The sequence below is a fragment of the Prosopis cineraria genome, unplaced genomic scaffold (genome assembly GCF_029017545.1).
Source record: "Prosopis cineraria cultivar Desert tree isolate PC_DT_omini unplaced genomic scaffold, ASM2901754v1 PC1076, whole genome shotgun sequence".
Classification (NCBI taxonomy): Eukaryota; Viridiplantae; Streptophyta; class Magnoliopsida; order Fabales; family Fabaceae; genus Prosopis; species Prosopis cineraria.
In genome coordinates this window covers 1-17,677 of record NW_026556401.1, presented here as the reverse complement: position 1 = coordinate 17,677, position 17,677 = coordinate 1, and the positions used below count along the sequence as shown (strand labels likewise).

The following is a 17,677-nucleotide window of genomic DNA, read 5'->3' as shown; positions in this document are numbered from 1 at the left end:
TAGTAAATGGTAACCCTTTAAATTAAAAGCAATTAAAGAATTATTGCTTAATTAATATAAAATGAGTGAAATAATGCTTTTAAATGGGCTAGTAGGGCCTGGACTGTTATATATGCACGGAGAAAGCAAGATACACATATAGGTAGATTCGAAAAAATGGACCGAGCCCGTCAAACTATCCTGTTTAAGCCCGTATAACAGTAGGGTTGAGCTTATAAATAGGACCCCAAAATGATAAATCGGGCTTAAACAAGCTGGCCTGTTTAATCTAGGGCTTAAACGGGCTGACCCTGCAGGGCCGAGAGCCAGCCCGTTTAAGCCCGCATATACATATTTTTTTAATTAATTCTCATAATTTTCACTCTTTTTAGATTTAAAAAAATTAAACTAAAGCTTACTCCACATCACATATCAGCACATATCTACTGATAATGGAAGGCAAAAAAAAATAGCAATGAAGAATCACTGATCAAAAATTATATCAGTCAATGATCACTTATTGTCAAAATCTGAATGGATACTTGTGGATTCGGATTAGCCTTTATCAATAAGTATTCATTTAGGTTTTAATAACAACTCATTTTAAATTAATGATAGTTCATTGTAGCTTGTTTTTCATTCAGGTTTTGACAACAACTGATTCTTAATTGATATAAATTTCATACAGAAATCCTTGGCTGCTATTTTCTAAAAAAAATACAACCTTAAATCCCCCAATTCATCTAAATCCATGATAATGATTCATTCAATTCAACATTTACTCTTCTTTCTTCAATATGCTTCTCTCCTTTTTGCCGCTACAAGTTGTCCTTGCTTTTTAACAAGTCATCACATCATCGTTCCCATCTCTGTCACCGTAACTCACAAGTCATCCTTGCTCTTGTTTTTGCTCACTATTTAGTTGTCCCTATTGCTCACTCCGATAATGCTCCCTCCCACGAACCAAATCTCAACAATGCTTGACTAGTTGACGCTTGTTGTCATTTATCTTCCTAGTCCTCTTATCACTTATCATGCTCGTGCATTCGTGACTTATGTTATGAGCTAAGTTCTATTTGATACACATATTGTGCTCGTGCTCTTTATTTTCCTCGATCTCCTAGTCTCATATATTAGTTCTTCAAGGCTCAATCTCATCTAATTTCAATTGGGTATTTGTCAGCTTAGTCAATCCATTACTTATTGCATTGCTATTATTTTATTTGTGTTTTTAGTTCATTTAGATGTTATTTAGTTAGTTTTTTTTTGTATCTTTCTTGATTGAATATTATATTAAAATGAAGTAATTTTTTGTTTGATTAAAAAATTTTAAAAAAATAAAAATAGTTAAAAAGGCCTAAAGCCCACAGGGTCGATCCTGAGTCCACTATGTCAAGGACTGAACTTCGAACATCAGGATCTTAAAAGAAACTCGAGCTTAAAAAGGCTAACCTTTTTAGATCCAAGCCTTTCAAGGCCCTATAGGCCAGGCTAGTCTTTTTTGCTAGCTCTACATATAAGTATTGTTTTATTCTACGCATAAAAAAGTATCATAATGCAAGAGTAAATTTAAAGTTTCTCAAAATCATACGCATTTCTTTTATTTTTAAATTTTATTGAAACGTGTAGGACTTCGACTTTCAAAGCAACAGCATATATATGGCAATTTTTTAATTTTTAAGATGGAGACATAAGACACGTACATAATTATTTATACGCATAATCCCCAAATCAATTCATTAAAACAAAAGAAGAACATTTGGGCATTCTTAAAAATTACATGTGTGTGTATATATATATATATAGTATAAATGCTAAGACAAACTATATATACGTATAAAAAAAATATTGACAACAACTTAGAAATATTTTTATCTTTCTTTTTAATATAAAAAGATTATCAAACAAAAAAAGAAAAATTATATTATATAAACATTCATCAAACATTTCTTTCATCTTACCATAAAATAAGAAAAAACTTTAGTATTATTAAAGCTCGAATTGATATATATATATATATATATATATAAACATGGAAAGTAATACCACGTATACGTGGGCGCGCACACACGCAACCACCAAAGATGCGGCAAAGCAAATATGCACTTCTTCCGTCGCGTGTTGCAAGCATACAGAGGGCAATTAAGCTTCGCAGCTTTCTAACTTAGAAATATTTTTGAATGCTTACCCTCCGACCTTATCAGGGTTATGATCCCACTATTATACATTACTACTAGTGCAACATTTTGGTGCAATCACTTTCTCAGACAAAAAAGGTTTTAGCCAAGGCATCTTATAGCAGACCAATTTCCATGTTGAATAATGGAAACTGTTTTATAACGTATACATGTTCTAGTTGGGCTTGAGCTTGGGTTCTCTGACTGACTGGGGATACAGATATTTCTTTAGGCCACTTAGTTGAAGGAGCTTCTTGCTGATAGTTTCTCTCTCTGAAGGCCCTGAGACGAGCAACCACCTGTTCAACAACTCCAATAACTCAGGACAAAAAGCCTTCCAGTAGAATGTGGTTCTCACCCAATCTGGTTCTGTCAGGTACGAGTCCCCACGACAGGCGCCATTAACAATTGCTTCTGCTGCTAAACCCACGGATCTCATGGGCATCGCACTCACTTGAACCTGGTTCCATCAAATCAATTGAAGTCACATACATATATGTGCAGTTTCAACCCCAGAAAAGGAAATTCAGAGCTTGCTTACATCTCTCATTTCCTGGTCAAGAATCATGTGGCCTTCCTTGGATAGGAACTTACCTTGGGTCATTTCTGACTCGATCAACCCCGGAGTTACTATTGTTATTCCTATGCCTTTTCCTAATTCAGCTTTCAGACACTCGTATAGGTTGATCGCTGCCGCTTTGCTTGCCTGAACCAATATATTGAAAACTCTAAATTAATAAATTACTAATGGTAGCAAGATATTAAGGAAGCTTAGTTTGTGGATGAGGTCTCTTACGTTGTAGAACATCATTCTTGGTGCAGGCAACCATCCTGATGAAGAAGTTATGCCTATGATCTTACCTTTGCTTTTTCTTAGGTGGGGAATAGCAAAATATGTGGTATACACCGAACCCCAGAAATTTATGTCCTGTTACGTACAGAGCATATCAATTAATTTTATAGTCTCAAGACGTAATTACTAAATAATGAGCTAGATATTTCTTCTTGCTTCCACTGCTAAAATGTACACTCGCAAGGTCTGAGTTTTACCATGGCAGGTGCAAAATTGGTAACATCAGAGGATTGTTCGAAAAAGCAGAGAGGAACTATTCCAGCGTTGTTCACCAGATGATCCACTGCTAATATTATTTTTTATCCCAAAAAATTAAGAAAAATGCCGCAGTAAGTTTGAGCAGTGGAACAAAGCATTCCTATAAACTTGGTATTCATAATTACAAAAAGTAAAGCTCAGCTCACATCGTCCAAAGTGGCTCACTGTCAAATCAACGGACCGTTTACAGTCTTCAACTCTAGAAACGTCTGCTACGATGGTGATGACATCGGTGGACCCCACCATATTGGCTTTTCCGGCCACCTCTCTCAGTCTGTTCTCTCTTCTAGCCACAAGAGCTAGACGTGATCCCCTCCTACCATACTCATATGCTAGATGCTTTGAAAAAACAGAGGACAGGAAAAAAAAATCACTTTGCTGTTATAATGGAGCTGAAGCTTTGAAACATTTGACCTGGGTGAGTGAAAGAACCTCGCCTATGCCTGAGGAGGCGCCGGTGATGAGCACTACTTTTCCAGCCACATTCTCACTGTATGTTGATCTTATGATGAAGCTGAGAAGTTTAAAGAGCAGATAAAGTGGCAAAAAGCAGAACAGCAAAACGAGGACTATTGGAGGAACTAGAAGATTCAGAATCCAATGAATAGAATCCATGAATGCGAGAAGGAAAAACAAGAGACGTTGGATGATGGATTAGAGAGAACTTGTGAGAAGCGTAAAAATATGGAGAGAATAGTGGTGACGGCAGCGTCCAAAACAACGTAGCCTTTCTGCATGCAGAGTCTTCAACACGTAGCATTCGAGAGCATCGTCTGTCTACTTGGCAGTGCCACATTAAACCGCTATCCGTGTTTGCAAGCGTTGGAGAAAATTACAAACAAAGACCCAAGAAAAAATTATAAAAAAATCCCAAAATTTAATAAAAATAAAATCAATAATATATTTTACTTCTGAAATAAAATGTAACAACTTTAATACTATTAGATACAAATTTATTAATAATTTAATTTTAAAAAGCAATATCCTTTATGGTAATTTAAATGCTAAAATTAATTCTAAAAAAATTATCTAAATATCTTCAATTTTATTAAAACCAATTTTAAAAAATAACAGATTGCGTTTTAACATAATCAATTATAATTAAAATCTATCGCTTAATTAATTATTTTTATAATCTATTATGCCCAACTGAAATCCAAACGGATCCTTAATTTCGCATTGAAAAATAACATCTTCAACTTTTTCTTTTTTGATAAACAATCTTTAATCTCCATTACGAAGTTCTCTACAAAATTCTTTTCATGATGTTTTCAATTTTTTCCACCATTACATTCACACTTGTGTAGGAAAGTTCAATGCATGCTAGGCAATGAATATCCGAAATATTATTATCGCCAACTATAGTGCCTTACAATCACAAACAACTGAGAGTTGCATACCCATAGTACATTTACAGTCCAAAATGACCATATCAGTGAACAATCGCAAATCGTAAACCTTTTACTCTGCTTTAAGTTGCGAGTTCTGAGATAAATTCAGATTTTCCTTGTCTTCAAACGCATCGGTAGGTATCCTGAAAATCAGGCGATGAACCCAGTCCACATGTTCTGGAAAAATCACCTTCAAAGGAAATCCCAGCTTCACCCATAAAGGGTATGTCACGTACATTTCTCCCCTACACAAACCTTTTACAACTGCTTTCGCACATTCCTCTGCTGATCCCACTGGAAATATTCTCAGACTCGGCTGCTTCCACATAATTCCAATCACCGTGAGAGCTAATACAGATGTAATTGTAATTATAGTTATGCTTATAAATAACCTAATTAATATATAATACGATGAAGTGAAAAATTAAGGCTTGATAACCTCCGAAGCCATGGCTTTCTTTGAAAGGTCTATTTTGATGAAGCCAGGCGAAACAATTGTGAAGCCAATCGCCCAACCAGGTTCAGTTCTCAGTGTCTCAAAGAAGTTTATGACTGCTGCCTTACTTGCCTGAAATGATAAGACAAATGATATATTTTTTGTCTTTTTCTGAAATAAAAATTGTAGGTTTTGGAAATTCCATGATTGAGTCTTACATTATAGTAACCGAGTCTGGGAAGAGGGTACCATCCCAAACCCGAAGCAATCACGACGATTTTGCCTCTGCTCTTTTTCAGGTGTGGAATTGCAAACAGAGCCCCATAAAGTGCTCCCCAAAAATTTACCTCCTGCAAAATTAAATAGCACACTCCACTTATAAAAATCACAAACAGGACACTATAAGTTACAATCTTTCTCTCACGACAGCTTGTGCAACTAAATTGTATATGTTTTACTAGTGAAAATTTTGCTGATCAGAAATGATTCTGTGCTGACTTTGAACTCAATCACAGAATCAGTTTGCTTCATGGATAGTTTGTCTTATAATATCTTTTGTGAGACTGGATCTGAAATACTGATATCTCACCATAACAGGACGTGGCACAGAGACATCGATACAATCCTCCAACTTTTCAACCATTCCAGTTCCAGCATTGTTTACTAGGTGATCCACTGTAACATATCAATCAATCATAATTGCAATTTACAAAGAAAACAACCAAAGAAATGACAGTTATCAGCAGTTAACCTTAAAATAATACGGTAGATTACACTTCACTTACTGTGTCCGAAGTAATTAACGGTTTCATCAACAAACCGCTTACAATCTTCAACCTTAGACACATCAGCAACGATTGTGATAACATCCGGGGAACGCAGAGACGCAGCCTCATCGGCAACTGCTTTCAGGTTATCCTCTCTAATGTCAACCAGAGATAGAATTGCTCCTCGCTTAGCATACTCGTAAGCAAGTTGCTTTTGATTTTGAAAATAAATAAATAAAGACTTAATAATTGTGCAAGGTTAACAACTCATATAACAAGTTAAAATCAAACAAGTAGACTTATGCACAGACCTCACCAATTCCTGAGGCTGAACCAGTGATTATTACGACTTTTCCGGTCAGATTTTCGACGCAAACCAACTTTTTCAGAGAAAGAATTAGCTTCTAGAAGAGAAATGGTAGTGTGATAATGGGGAGGAGCATTGATGTTACTAGAGGCAATGCAATGTTTAGAAACTTGTGAGTGAGACTCATTGGTTAATGCTTATGGGTGAAAAGGGGAATCACAGTTCCAAAAACTCTGGACCGATGGCGATCGAGGAAGAGCTAGAGAAGAGATCAACAAGATGCATATTATAAAGTTAGTAAATGGAGGTACTTGAATCACAGTTCATCAAGGGACCTTTTGCCGGACAGTGAAGGTCTTTACAACAATCTATAAGCCAGATGATTTGTTTTCATGAATGGTTCCAGTTAAATTCTTCTCGTGCATTGAAATTGTGGTGCAAGCAGTTGAAAAAAGTGACAAGTGTATTTGGCAATTAATGACTTAGGCTATGTTTGGTTAGATCAGCTCCAGGTTGGGATGTTGAAAGTACAAGAGCTCTTGAAACTGAACAAACATTGGAGTTAGAACGAGTGTTTTCAACAAAGCCAATTAAGTGAGCTTTTATACTGAGCAGTGAGTCTGGTGGTGGTGGAGGACGTTGGGAGCATTTAATGTTTTTTAAATTTTTTATCAGCCTCCCCCTCTCATCTCCTTTGCCCTAATTCATGGGTCTTGAAAGCTCTTCACCTCCCCGGATCCACATTGCGTTCTCATCAGTGCTCATACCCAAATATTTTATAACATATCTCTACTTCTGATTTTAAATTTATTTTAAATATTTTAAATATTATATTTGTGAAAATAAAAATAATAAAAAATTAATATTAAATTTAAACTGTTTAAAGTATATCTAGACAGTTAATTTATAAAATTATAAAACAATTAATATTAAATTGTTTGTTCAGATTATATTTGTACCATTTAGGGTATATTTATATAATCAATTTATGATAAAAAATTATATTAAATTGTATCATTTAAATTAAATATATGCCAACAAGATTGATGATGAATAAATTTATTGAAAATTTGATCTTTTTTTATACATTTTTATCTTGATAAATATAAAATAAAAATAAAAACTAAAATCTAAATTGTTCAAATCCTTTCAGAGATAATGTGTATCATAATGCTCATCATTTAATGAGCACCGTAAGTAATTCAAATTTAATATTGATTTTCTAAAATTTTTATTTCCATAAATATAATATTTAAAATATTTAAAAATTAATTTAAAATCAACAGCAGATATTATTTTTGAGATGAAATGGAGTGTAAGGATTATCTATTCGAGTAATGAACGCGAAATGCAGATCCCTCACCTCCTTGCTCTGCCAGATCTGACAAAAGATTGTGCTTGCTATTGTTACAGCCATCCGATCTTCTGTTAGCTCTGCGTTGCTCCCCGTTGTCCCTAAAGGCCCATGACTTATTCGTTACTATCTCTAACCATCACATTAGTTGCAAAGGACTTGAACGCCAAAAGGAACCAGATCAACGGATACTCCGAGGCCCCAGCTCAGTGGTCGGTTGCAAAAAATCAATTCGAGATATACAGTAGCATTCCAAGAAGAAAACTTTAGAGCCCTTTATTTTGTTCGTATTATCTTGGCAGCACAATTTGAAAGTAGCTTTGTTCTGATTGAGATCATTTAAAGCGATTAGTGATGGAAACTGATATTCATTTTTTAACTTTGTGATTTATGGATAGTTCGTGTAATAACGATGATCCTGATCCTGATTATGTATATTTTAACTGATGTTGGCGGTGATATTCTTTCTATATATATGCAAGTTTCAACGTTGGAATCTTTTTTTCAAATTTTTTATAAAATATATTAAAAAATGTATGGCTTTTTAGTGTTTTAAAATGTAATTAATATATTTTTTTTTCAAAACATCCTTAATAAATAAATTATTTTATATTTTTTTTAAGTAAACACCCTGTTAATAAATGATGATAGATATGAAAAGAGGTTGGTTGGAACTTTGAAGACAATTAAACAATTTAATGGATTGAAATTTGATTAAAAATACTTTTTTTTTAATGGAGGTAGCAAATGATAAAAATTAATGATATGGATTAATCAATCAATTATTATTTTTTTTATGATGCATCGATCATGACAGTCATCCTCGTCATCCCCTCTTTGGGGCCTTCGTCAATGCTTTCAACCAATTCATCTTTGCAACCTAATACGGCACAAGGTAAAGGTGTAAAATTTATCCATGAATTATTTTTTGAAGAGCTTCTGACAGTCCACATCATGGAGTAATGCAAAATAAATCATAAAATATAAAAAATGAAACATCTAACACCTTTCTATCTATGTGAGTAACATCCGCTTATTTTTAATGGTAGGACATACATTCATTATATCACCCTCTTTATCTCCCATTGTCTCTACACCCCCTCTCTCATTTATGCAAGTTCATTGTTGGAACTTCCTCTTCTACACTAACTTTGACCACATCAAGTTGATCCTTATTGGTCTTGCAAACATACTTTGTGGCCCAAACATGTTCTTCATTGATGTTGAACTTGGCCTTACCTTTGCCTTCCAGCACTATATCTATCGAATTCATGCCATTCGTGGCGCACTACCAATTGAGCATATAGAGGTTGCTCCGTCATTTGAACTTCTTGTATATACACTTCTTCAATCACATCTCCATATCTTTTGCACCAATAAATAAAGCATTCATGCACCCCTCATACTTACTAAAATGACATCATATTGTCTTCAAGTACTAGAAACAAAGAACAAACCTTGAGAAGTAGTCTCAAGCATCTACCTTAGAAATAAGCTAGCCTTTTGAGAAGGTAAAAAAATGTCTCTGAAGGCATGTTTTTCATCACACTTATACTTAGCTCTAACTTTTTTAACATATTTTGAGAACTAGTATCACCACACTAGGAAATAGCTTTATGATCTATAGAATTGTAATAAACATGTTGCCTATTAGATTCATTGGCTCGTATTTTCTCATAGCCTTCTCACCTTCCAGGCTTCCACTCATTGCATGATGTCCATGACGGCTTTAATGCATGCATCATTGATTATTTTGGTGATGGGATGGATTATGCAAGTATGGTTTTTGAGCAAGCAGTGGATGGAGACACTTCTTTGAGTGACGCCTTAGGTTAAATGCAAGTTGTTAACTTTATTGGCACCTCGAGGGAGTTGGTTGCTCTCGATGCAAATTAGGTCAAAAATGGCCTCGTTTACTAGGTCATTGAGTAAAGCATCGGAAGCATGGAGGAGCAAAGTTTGTGTGATCATTCTCACCGAGATAATAAAGGAATGTTCACCTGAGATTCTCGGTGTTGAGGTAACGAAGGAACTTGAGGTGGTAGAGGTAGAGGCATCGTTTGATGAAAGAGTAGTAGCTAGCAACTTTGATGGCCAACTAATGAGGATCATACGCTCAATGTGGTCAAAGGTAGGGTATAGAAAAGGAAGTTCCATTAATGGACTTACATGAATGAGAGAGGGGGGTGAGAGACAAAAGGACATGAGTGATGTAATGAATGCAAGCCTCACCATTAAAAATAAACGAACGCTACTCACATGAATAAAAAAGGTGCTGGGTGCTCTATTTTTTAAAGTTCGTGGTTTATTTTGTACAACCTCATAATATAATCTACTAGACGCTCCTAAAAAAGAAGTTCATAACTAAATTTACACTTTTACCTTAAGGGATATTTCACAAAATTGTAGCTCATGTTATACAAATTTTAATTTGGATTGCCTTATATTGATATTGATTAATAAGATTGTGTTGTTATGCATGCTTAGTGCCATGTAAGCCCTTTTATAAGTGGAAGGTCACATGTTTGATCTTGCCTGTAACCTTAAAGTCTCACTTGGTTACTATATATAAAGAATGTGAAAAGAATGGATTGAAAAAATAAAAAATAATTATTTTTTCCCTCGTAATAAACATAATAAAACGTAATAATATATATTATAAATATAGGAATCATCGCATTTTTCCAAAATATCATGAAACATGACTTTGATCCCATGAATTAAATTATTTTTTCCCTACGAATATTGTTTACCTATCCTTCTTCATATTTGAGTCATTTTATTTTTACTTCTATTAATTTAATACATTATATTCTAGTAAGCAAGCGGACCTAAGTTGTTATTGGATTAATTGAAAGTTCATGCAAAAAGCTTACAATGATTATTATAGTACACTAGCCATTAACTATTGCATCTACTCCCTCTGATCTTTATTATAAAATACTTTTAACCGTTTCATATATCTTAAGAAAAATTAGTTTGTTTTTTGATATTATAAAAAAGTGAAATGTATTTTTATTTTTACTCTTGACTTTAAATAACAATGCAAATTAAATACCTTCATGCTAATTAAAAAAGGGATAAAATTAAAAAAAATATTTAATTATTATAAGATCTCCTATATTTTGGATCAAAAATTATTTCTAAAAAATTTTGTATAAATAAGATCGAAGGGATTATGTTTTATAAAATGATTCTTATTTTATTCAGGAAGTTTTAGTCCTTTAAGTTTGTCTTAGTTATTAATTTGATTGCTCAAATTTTTTTTATTAATTTAGTTTTTTAAGTTTACCTTGATTATGAATTTGATCCTTATTGTTTAAAAAAATATAACAAGCTATTAAAGTTTACTAATGTGGATAATAGAATATTGATGATAGCCATGTAAATTAATAAAAAATGATAGTTATTTGATTACAAAGGAACAAACTCTAAATTTAAAAACAAGAGACACGGTGCAAGGAATTATATTGATAAAAATTAAATTTATTTTAAAGTTAATTTGTTTTCATTTAGCTACATATACACATGCTAAGTCATTAATATTTTGTATACATTATATTATTTTGAGAGTCAATTTATATTTTAAAACTTAAATGAGTCATATGATAATATAAAAAAATATATAAAGAATCAAATCAATAAAAATTAAATTTAAAAAATTAGACTAATAATTAAAACAAACTTAAAAGATTGAAAGTTTTATTATTTCTTTTATTTATTTGTTTTTGATAAAGTAACGTAAATTTAAATGTCGCTGGGATAATAAAACATTTAAACTCATAAAAAGTAGCTTTACACAGAACCAACACTGCAGATGCAAATCAAATTTAAGATTCCAAACTTACACAACTATCTATGCCAAGAAGCAAAAGTGGTCAACACTGGGAAATGCAACATAAATTAAAGTCTAGCAATTCATAACAAACCCAGCAAACGAAATTATTACAGAAAGCACGGAAACTAATGAACTAGTCCATCTACAACCTAATCGCGTGCTGATTCTTCTGAGCCTAACACGGATCTCTCCCAATTGTCCTTCCTGTTATTCCTGAAAGCACAGCACGCAATGGCGTACACGATAACCAGGAAAAAGAGGAATATTATGTCAATGATAGCCGACTTTCTCCAGTTAATGTTGAAGTTTTGCAGCAACCCAGCCTTGCAGGAATTACAGTTGAAGCACAGCACCTTTGGATCATTGCCCCAAGCACCACAATCTGGGTTCCTATAATTTCCACCTTCGGTCTTGTTCCACACCGTTGCGCTCTGGTTCACAAATTTGCAGTCGCTTGGTGGCCTGCAACACCCAGACTGCACCAGAACCAAACATGTGTCAAACAAACATAGCAACTGCAAAATACTCAATTTTTTGCCACACCTGGTCAAAAACCCGATCAAATAAAACCATAGTCTTTTGCTTTTCAGACTAATTTAAAAAGACCATCTTCTTCTAACCATGACTGGAAACACATGCATGCAATACCTAACCAGTGAAGTTGTTGATATTGAACGAAGAAATCCCACGATACCTGAAGCGGTGATAATTTCTCTGCGTATAGCTTCTGGAAATCGTCGTTGATGTACTTACTAAGGTAGTTGGAGCAGAGTTCCCCGGACTGAAGACAACTCTTGATTCCGTTCCAGTTACGCGAGCTGTTCACTCTCTTCTGCAACCAGTGAGAATAATCACCGAGCCGGTACTCCTTGTACCCTTTGCCGGAAGAATCTACGCCGGCGGTCCCTTTGTTGGTAATGGCAAAGGTGAAGACCGTGAAGCTGAAGACGCAAACGACGAGAACGAACATGGCGACGAGGTAAAACCAGAGGAGACAGGAGCTCCGGCGGCAAGAGCCGACGAGGCCTGCCAGCGACACCACGAGAAGGAGCGCGCCAAACAGAATGAAGGGCATATCGAGCCATTTTTCACACTCGGTGGCGCCTTTGCTGAGCCATATACCCATCGAGAGAATGGGAATGGAGAAGAGAAACGTCAAGAGATTGAGGCACACGAGCAGAGCGTTGCTAAAGCGAAACATTTTTTGAGAAGTTTTACAGAGAGGAATAATGAACGAGAGAAGATGCCGAAATAGACACAGAGGTGAGGAAGTAATATAGCGACTTCGTGAAGTTAGAAAACGCGGTGAAAGGAAATCGACCAGATTCTCACGCGGTTCAGTGGATTTGGTAAGGGAGGACATGGGGCATCAAATCGAGGAGGAAATTTTGGGGGATAAATTGAAGATCGATGAGCTTCGTTACGAGGCCATAAAAGATACATATGTATCAATTTCTCCATAAACTAAGGGAGTGACTCATACGAACAATCCGTGTAATAATAAGGAGTGATCATGATTACGTGTATTTATATTGATTAATATAGAAGTGGTGATATTCGTTAATTTCTGTAGCGGACGAGACAGTCTAAAAGACAACAAAGGAATTGGGATATGGGATTTCAGCAGGTAGAGTTGGAGGCGGACAACTTGACTACGGTACAAAACCACGAATGCTGAATAGAGAAGTGAGACCGTTGGCATTTAATAATTATCAAAATCCCTTCCCCCCCCCCCCCCCCAAAAGAAAAAAACAACTGAATTCATTGAAATTAGCAAATTGCTAATGCCAATTAACTTGCTCATCAGATTGATCGTAATATAGTCATGACACTAGGATCTTTAATGACCCACTTGGAGAAGATAGGAATTATTTGTAATTCGACTATGGCCTTATCAATATTAGTGTCTGTTTGAATTTCAATTGGGTATAATAGATTATGAAAATAATTAATTAAATATAAATTTAAATCATAATTAATAATGTTATAATGTAATTTATTTGGATACTATTTTTTAAAAATTTATTTTAATAGAATTCAAGATTTTTGAATAATTTATTCAAAATTAATTTTAGTTGTATGTATTACCATAAAGGATATTATTTTTAAAATTAAATTATTAATAAATTTTTATCAAATATTTAAAAAGTAAAATATATTATTTAAATTACATATCTAATTAATTATAACAACCCTCAATTTTAAATTAAATTAAATTAATTTTTTATCAGTTAATATTTTATTTAAATTAGTTTTATAGCTAGGTGCTAAGTAAAGGCTGGTAGATGGTGGGAACTTATAGTAGTAATTTTTTTAAAAATTAAAAATTCAAATTTTACTAAAAAAAAGGTAAGAGAGTTTGATTTTATTTTATTAAATTTTATGTCTTTTTTATAATTTTTTCTTGAGCTTTTCTTTGTAATTTTCTCCATATATCTTTGTAATTTGAATGCAAAAGTTGCCTCTATAGCTTTGTGAAAAAATAAAAAAATGATTTTTTTTGAAAAAATTACTGTTTGGATACTTAACTGCAAAATCGATTTTTTCCCCTCAAAAAATCGATTAATGAGTTATCCAAAAATGATAAAAAAAAAAAAAAATGACAATTAAAGACCCTCTAAGACTATTGATTGTAATTAAGACCCTGAATTATAAAAATTCTAATAACAAACCACGGTTTGTTACTTAAAATTAAAAATGTATGAGTTTAAAATCTATAGAAAACACTACTAAAATTACTCTTATAGTTAGGATTATTGTTAATTTTAGTTCAAAAAATCAAGAATCACATTCGAGATTTGAGAATGGATTGTTTCATAATATGAAACTAAAATTTACCTGTGAAGCTTTCTAAAGACACTTGTGAATACATGATAGTTACTTGAAAATTTATTAAAGTCATTTTTGAATATAAAAAATCAAGAAAAAATAATGCTGAAATTACTATCATGAGATCCAAGTATTATTGGTCGGGACAACTAAAATTATTATTATGGATTGGGAGTACTATTGTTAATTCTATTTCCAAATATGGATCATAGTTTTTTCAATTAAAATTAATAATAGTCCCAACTCATAATAATAATTTTAATAGTATCTTTTTTTTATTTTAAACTCATGTTTTTAATTTCAAGTAAGGACTACAATTCATTATTAATATTTCAATAATTTAAAATTTTTATTTGTAATTAACAATCTTATGAGATTTTTAATTGTTACTTTCCCAAAAAAATATTACGGGTTGGCAATGGGCGTTGCATCCTTGGGCGTTGATTTGGAAATCACCTTATCGTTGTTGATCTCCCCGTGGGCTTGGCTATCACCTTTGCAATACGCTCCGTCATCTATTCGGAATAGTTCAAATTTTAAGGTTTTATTTTTATGTTTTTATTTTATATTTATTATAAAAAAATTATAAAATTCTAATACATCCATTTTATCGCGAAGTTAGATAATAAATATTTAATTTAAATTATTTAGGTTCCATCAGCACTCTTTGTAGATTTCTGTTGTCAAGCTTGTCCAATAAAAACATGATATACATATTATTTACTGTTCAACATTATATGATATTGATTCTTTCCAAAACTAAAACATTAGACTGTTATGAACCAATATACATATGGTTGTAATGCAATATTATCAAACTAATGGTCTTCTTATTTCTTTCTCTTTTTCTCAATCCAAAACATATCCACCACAACTCTGCTCCTCCTAGCACTTCCATTCTCTTCATAAATCTGCATTAGAGGGCTATATAATGATGAATGACAGTAAATTTACATGCATAATTTTTTGATTCAAAAGTGAACATTGAAAACTAAAATTTAATTTCTGAAGTCACAGACATAGGACAGTCTCTTGTGCTAGTTAATTGTTTGACGTCTGTCTCTTTGCAGCCTCTGCTGGGATCTTTACAAACTGAAAGTGGAAACACCATTCCACAGCAGCTGCAAAAAACCACTTCAACCACACCCAGTTCTCATCCAAGATGGCTCAATCAGATACATTTCACCCCTACAAATGCTCTTTAGTATGGCCTTAGCACACCTTTCTGCAGTTTCAACTGGTATAATCTTCGCATGGATCTATCAAACACATCGGTTAGGAATTTGAGTTATTCATGATGGTTACTTACCATTGAATCTTAAAAGCACAAAAGTGATCACGGTACTTGTTGGCAGTGACACACTCCATCATCATGACAGGATAACTCTGTAAATATATGAGAATTACCTCGGATAGAAATTCATCAGCTGTCATTTCTGACTTAATGAACCCAGGAGTCACTATAGTTACCCCTATGTCTGCACCGAATTCAGCTCTCAACGTCTCAAAGAAGCTTGTCATTGCTGCTTTGCTTGCCTGAAACTTATCACAAGTTATAATCTCTCCACATAAAACCATGACATTAAAAAAAAAAATGAAAACTATGTCAGTGTCTTACGTTGTAGAAGCTCATCCTTGGAGTGGGGTACCATGCTGCAGTTGAAGAAATCACAACAATCTTTCCTCTCTGCTTTTTCTCAAGTGTGAAACTGCAAAATGTGTAGCATACACTGAACCCCAGAAGTTTACGTCCTGCCAACCAAACATCACAAGATCCAACGTAACTTTTGGAATGATAAAGGATAATGTTCGGCAGATGCAATGAACATGAATTGATTAATTTCACAAGATATGGGAGAATTAGGTAATATAGCACCATGATTGGAACCAGATCAGACAACTTCTCAGAGAACTCTTCAAAAAATTTGGCCTGATTGATCCCAGCATTGTTCACCAAATGATCCACTGTTGCATACGTTGAATCACAATAAGCTCTTATTTTCATTAGCCGAAACGAGATCATGCTACACACATAAGTTTATATGCATAGTTATGGTTACATTGGCCAAAATGGTTGATGGTCCTGTCGACGAAGCGCTGGGAATCTTGAATATCGGAAACATCAGCAGGAATGATAATAGCTTCAGGCGAACCAAGTTGAAGGGCTTTATGGAGCACTGAGCGTAGACGATCTTCTCTCCTGGCTACAAGGGCTAAACGAGCCCCTCTTCTCGCATACTCGTAAGCTAATTCCTTCTCGTTTCAAGATTACATTAGGAATCAAAAGCCATGAGGAGCTTTTTTTATTAGAGAAAAGATTAGACTTTTGGGAGAGTAAAGCGTCGGATGAAATGAACGGAAAATACAAACACAAACCTCGCCAATTCCTGAAGAGGCTCCGGTGATGAGGACAACTTTGCCGGACACAGATTCTTGAGGTTTGCATCTTTTGATGAGTGAAGACAAAAACTTGAACGCATAAAAGGGAGGGACAAGCAAAAGCAAGGCGAAGAAAGTTGATGGGATCAGTGTTATATTCAGTAAATCATGAATCAAATCCATGACTTCTTACGCCGAAAAAGCTGAGGGTGAGTGGGGCAAACTGATAATAACACCCCTACATCAATTCTGGTGTCGTCTGTTGCAGGGGTTGACCTGCTGCACCCTCCACCTCAAAAGCGTTTTGTAGAAAACTGGCATTTGCAGGTGAACTAACGGGAAATGACGGCGTTAGTTTAAAACCGTCAATTTTAATTTTCACTTGTTCAGCCATTTTATATTTAATTTAATTTTAAGTTAATTCAAAAAATTATAAAAATGATATTAAGATTAATATTAACTAAATCATCTAAATTATAAAAAAACCTTAATAGATTTTATGAAAATTTCAATGAGGACACTTAACCAAACATAATGAAAAAAAAAGATCCCTGAATTTTTTTAAATTTCACTAAGGATCTGTATGTAATTTTTTTTAAATTTGTGATAGAAATGATAAAAAAAATTTTCATTTAAATAAACAATATAAATAAATTATTTATTTTCATACTATATGTTATTCATTTACTTACGGAATGTTATTCGTTTTCCTACTTCACTTATTTATAGTCCTACTTTCAATTAGTTTCATTTTGGGGCCATAAACAAGTGAAATAGGTAAACAAATAATATTTTATAAGTAAATGAGCAACATACAGTATAAAAACGAACAAGTCATCTTATCCTGAAATTAACACTTGAAATGAAATTAAGTAAAACTAAAGTTATAAACAAGTAAAATAGCAAAATAAATAATATTCCGTAAGTAAATGAATAGCATATAATATGAGAATAAATAAGTCATTTATATTATTCATTTAAATGAGGCAATTTTGTCAATTCCGTCACAAGTTCAAACGAAATTCCATACGGGTTTTTCAATGAAATTCAAAAATTCAAGATCCTCTTTTTAATTAATGTTTGGTTAAGGGTCCCTCATTGAAATTTTT

General features: G+C 33.5%; 3 protein-coding genes and 1 pseudogene across 3 annotated transcripts; all 4 read right to left on the bottom strand.

Moving 5' to 3' along the window:
- Window positions 1-2,331: 2,331 nt before the first annotated feature.
- LOC129299202 (11-beta-hydroxysteroid dehydrogenase A-like) lies at window positions 2,332-3,882 on the bottom strand. The gene is made up of 6 exons (XM_054937662.1): window positions 3,700-3,882; window positions 3,414-3,606; window positions 3,207-3,292; window positions 2,953-3,084; window positions 2,698-2,862; window positions 2,332-2,616 (listed from the first exon to the last, which is right to left on the bottom strand). The coding sequence occupies exons 1-6, from the start codon at window positions 3,880-3,882 to the stop codon at window positions 2,332-2,334; spliced, it is 1,044 nt and encodes a 347-aa protein (XP_054793637.1).
- An 846-nt stretch (window positions 3,883-4,728) lies between these two features.
- LOC129299204 (11-beta-hydroxysteroid dehydrogenase-like 4A) lies at window positions 4,729-6,355 on the bottom strand (annotated as a pseudogene).
- A 4,975-nt stretch (window positions 6,356-11,330) lies between these two features.
- On the bottom strand, window positions 11,331-12,577 carry LOC129299206 (tetraspanin-7-like). The gene is made up of 2 exons (XM_054937665.1): window positions 12,055-12,577; window positions 11,331-11,836 (listed from the first exon to the last, which is right to left on the bottom strand). The coding sequence occupies exons 1-2, from the start codon at window positions 12,559-12,561 to the stop codon at window positions 11,510-11,512; spliced, it is 834 nt and encodes a 277-aa protein (XP_054793640.1). The 5' UTR covers window positions 12,562-12,577; the 3' UTR covers window positions 11,331-11,509.
- Window positions 12,578-15,060: 2,483 nt separating this feature from the next.
- On the bottom strand, window positions 15,061-16,830 carry LOC129299205 (11-beta-hydroxysteroid dehydrogenase-like 4A). Its single transcript, XM_054937664.1, is given in 7 exon segments — window positions 15,061-15,448; window positions 15,597-15,725; window positions 15,808-15,885; window positions 15,888-15,941; window positions 16,066-16,154; window positions 16,250-16,442; window positions 16,566-16,830. Coding segments are annotated over 7 exon segments (852 nt in total). The 5' UTR covers window positions 16,752-16,830; the 3' UTR covers window positions 15,061-15,325.
- Window positions 16,831-17,677: the final 847 nt, after the last annotated feature.

Bases quoted from the DNA above. Each gene is read 5' to 3' on its own strand.
- LOC129299202 (XM_054937662.1), bottom strand. From the start codon at position 3,882: ATGGATTCTATTCATTGGATTCTGAATCTTCTAGTTCCTCCAATAGTC. The intron at 3,607-3,699 runs GTTCTTTCACTC...GTTTTTTCAAAG, and splicing joins CCTCCTCAGGCATAGGCGAG to CATCTAGCATATGAGTATGG. The intron at 2,863-2,952 runs GTAAGAGACCTC...ATATTGGTTCAG, and splicing joins CAAGAATGATGTTCTACAAC to GCAAGCAAAGCGGCAGCGAT.
- LOC129299206 (XM_054937665.1), bottom strand. From the start codon at position 12,561: ATGTTTCGCTTTAGCAACGCTCTGCTCGTGTGCCTCAATCTCTTGACG. The intron at 11,837-12,054 runs GTATCGTGGGAT...GTTCTGGTGCAG, and splicing joins AGAAATTATCACCGCTTCAG to TCTGGGTGTTGCAGGCCACC.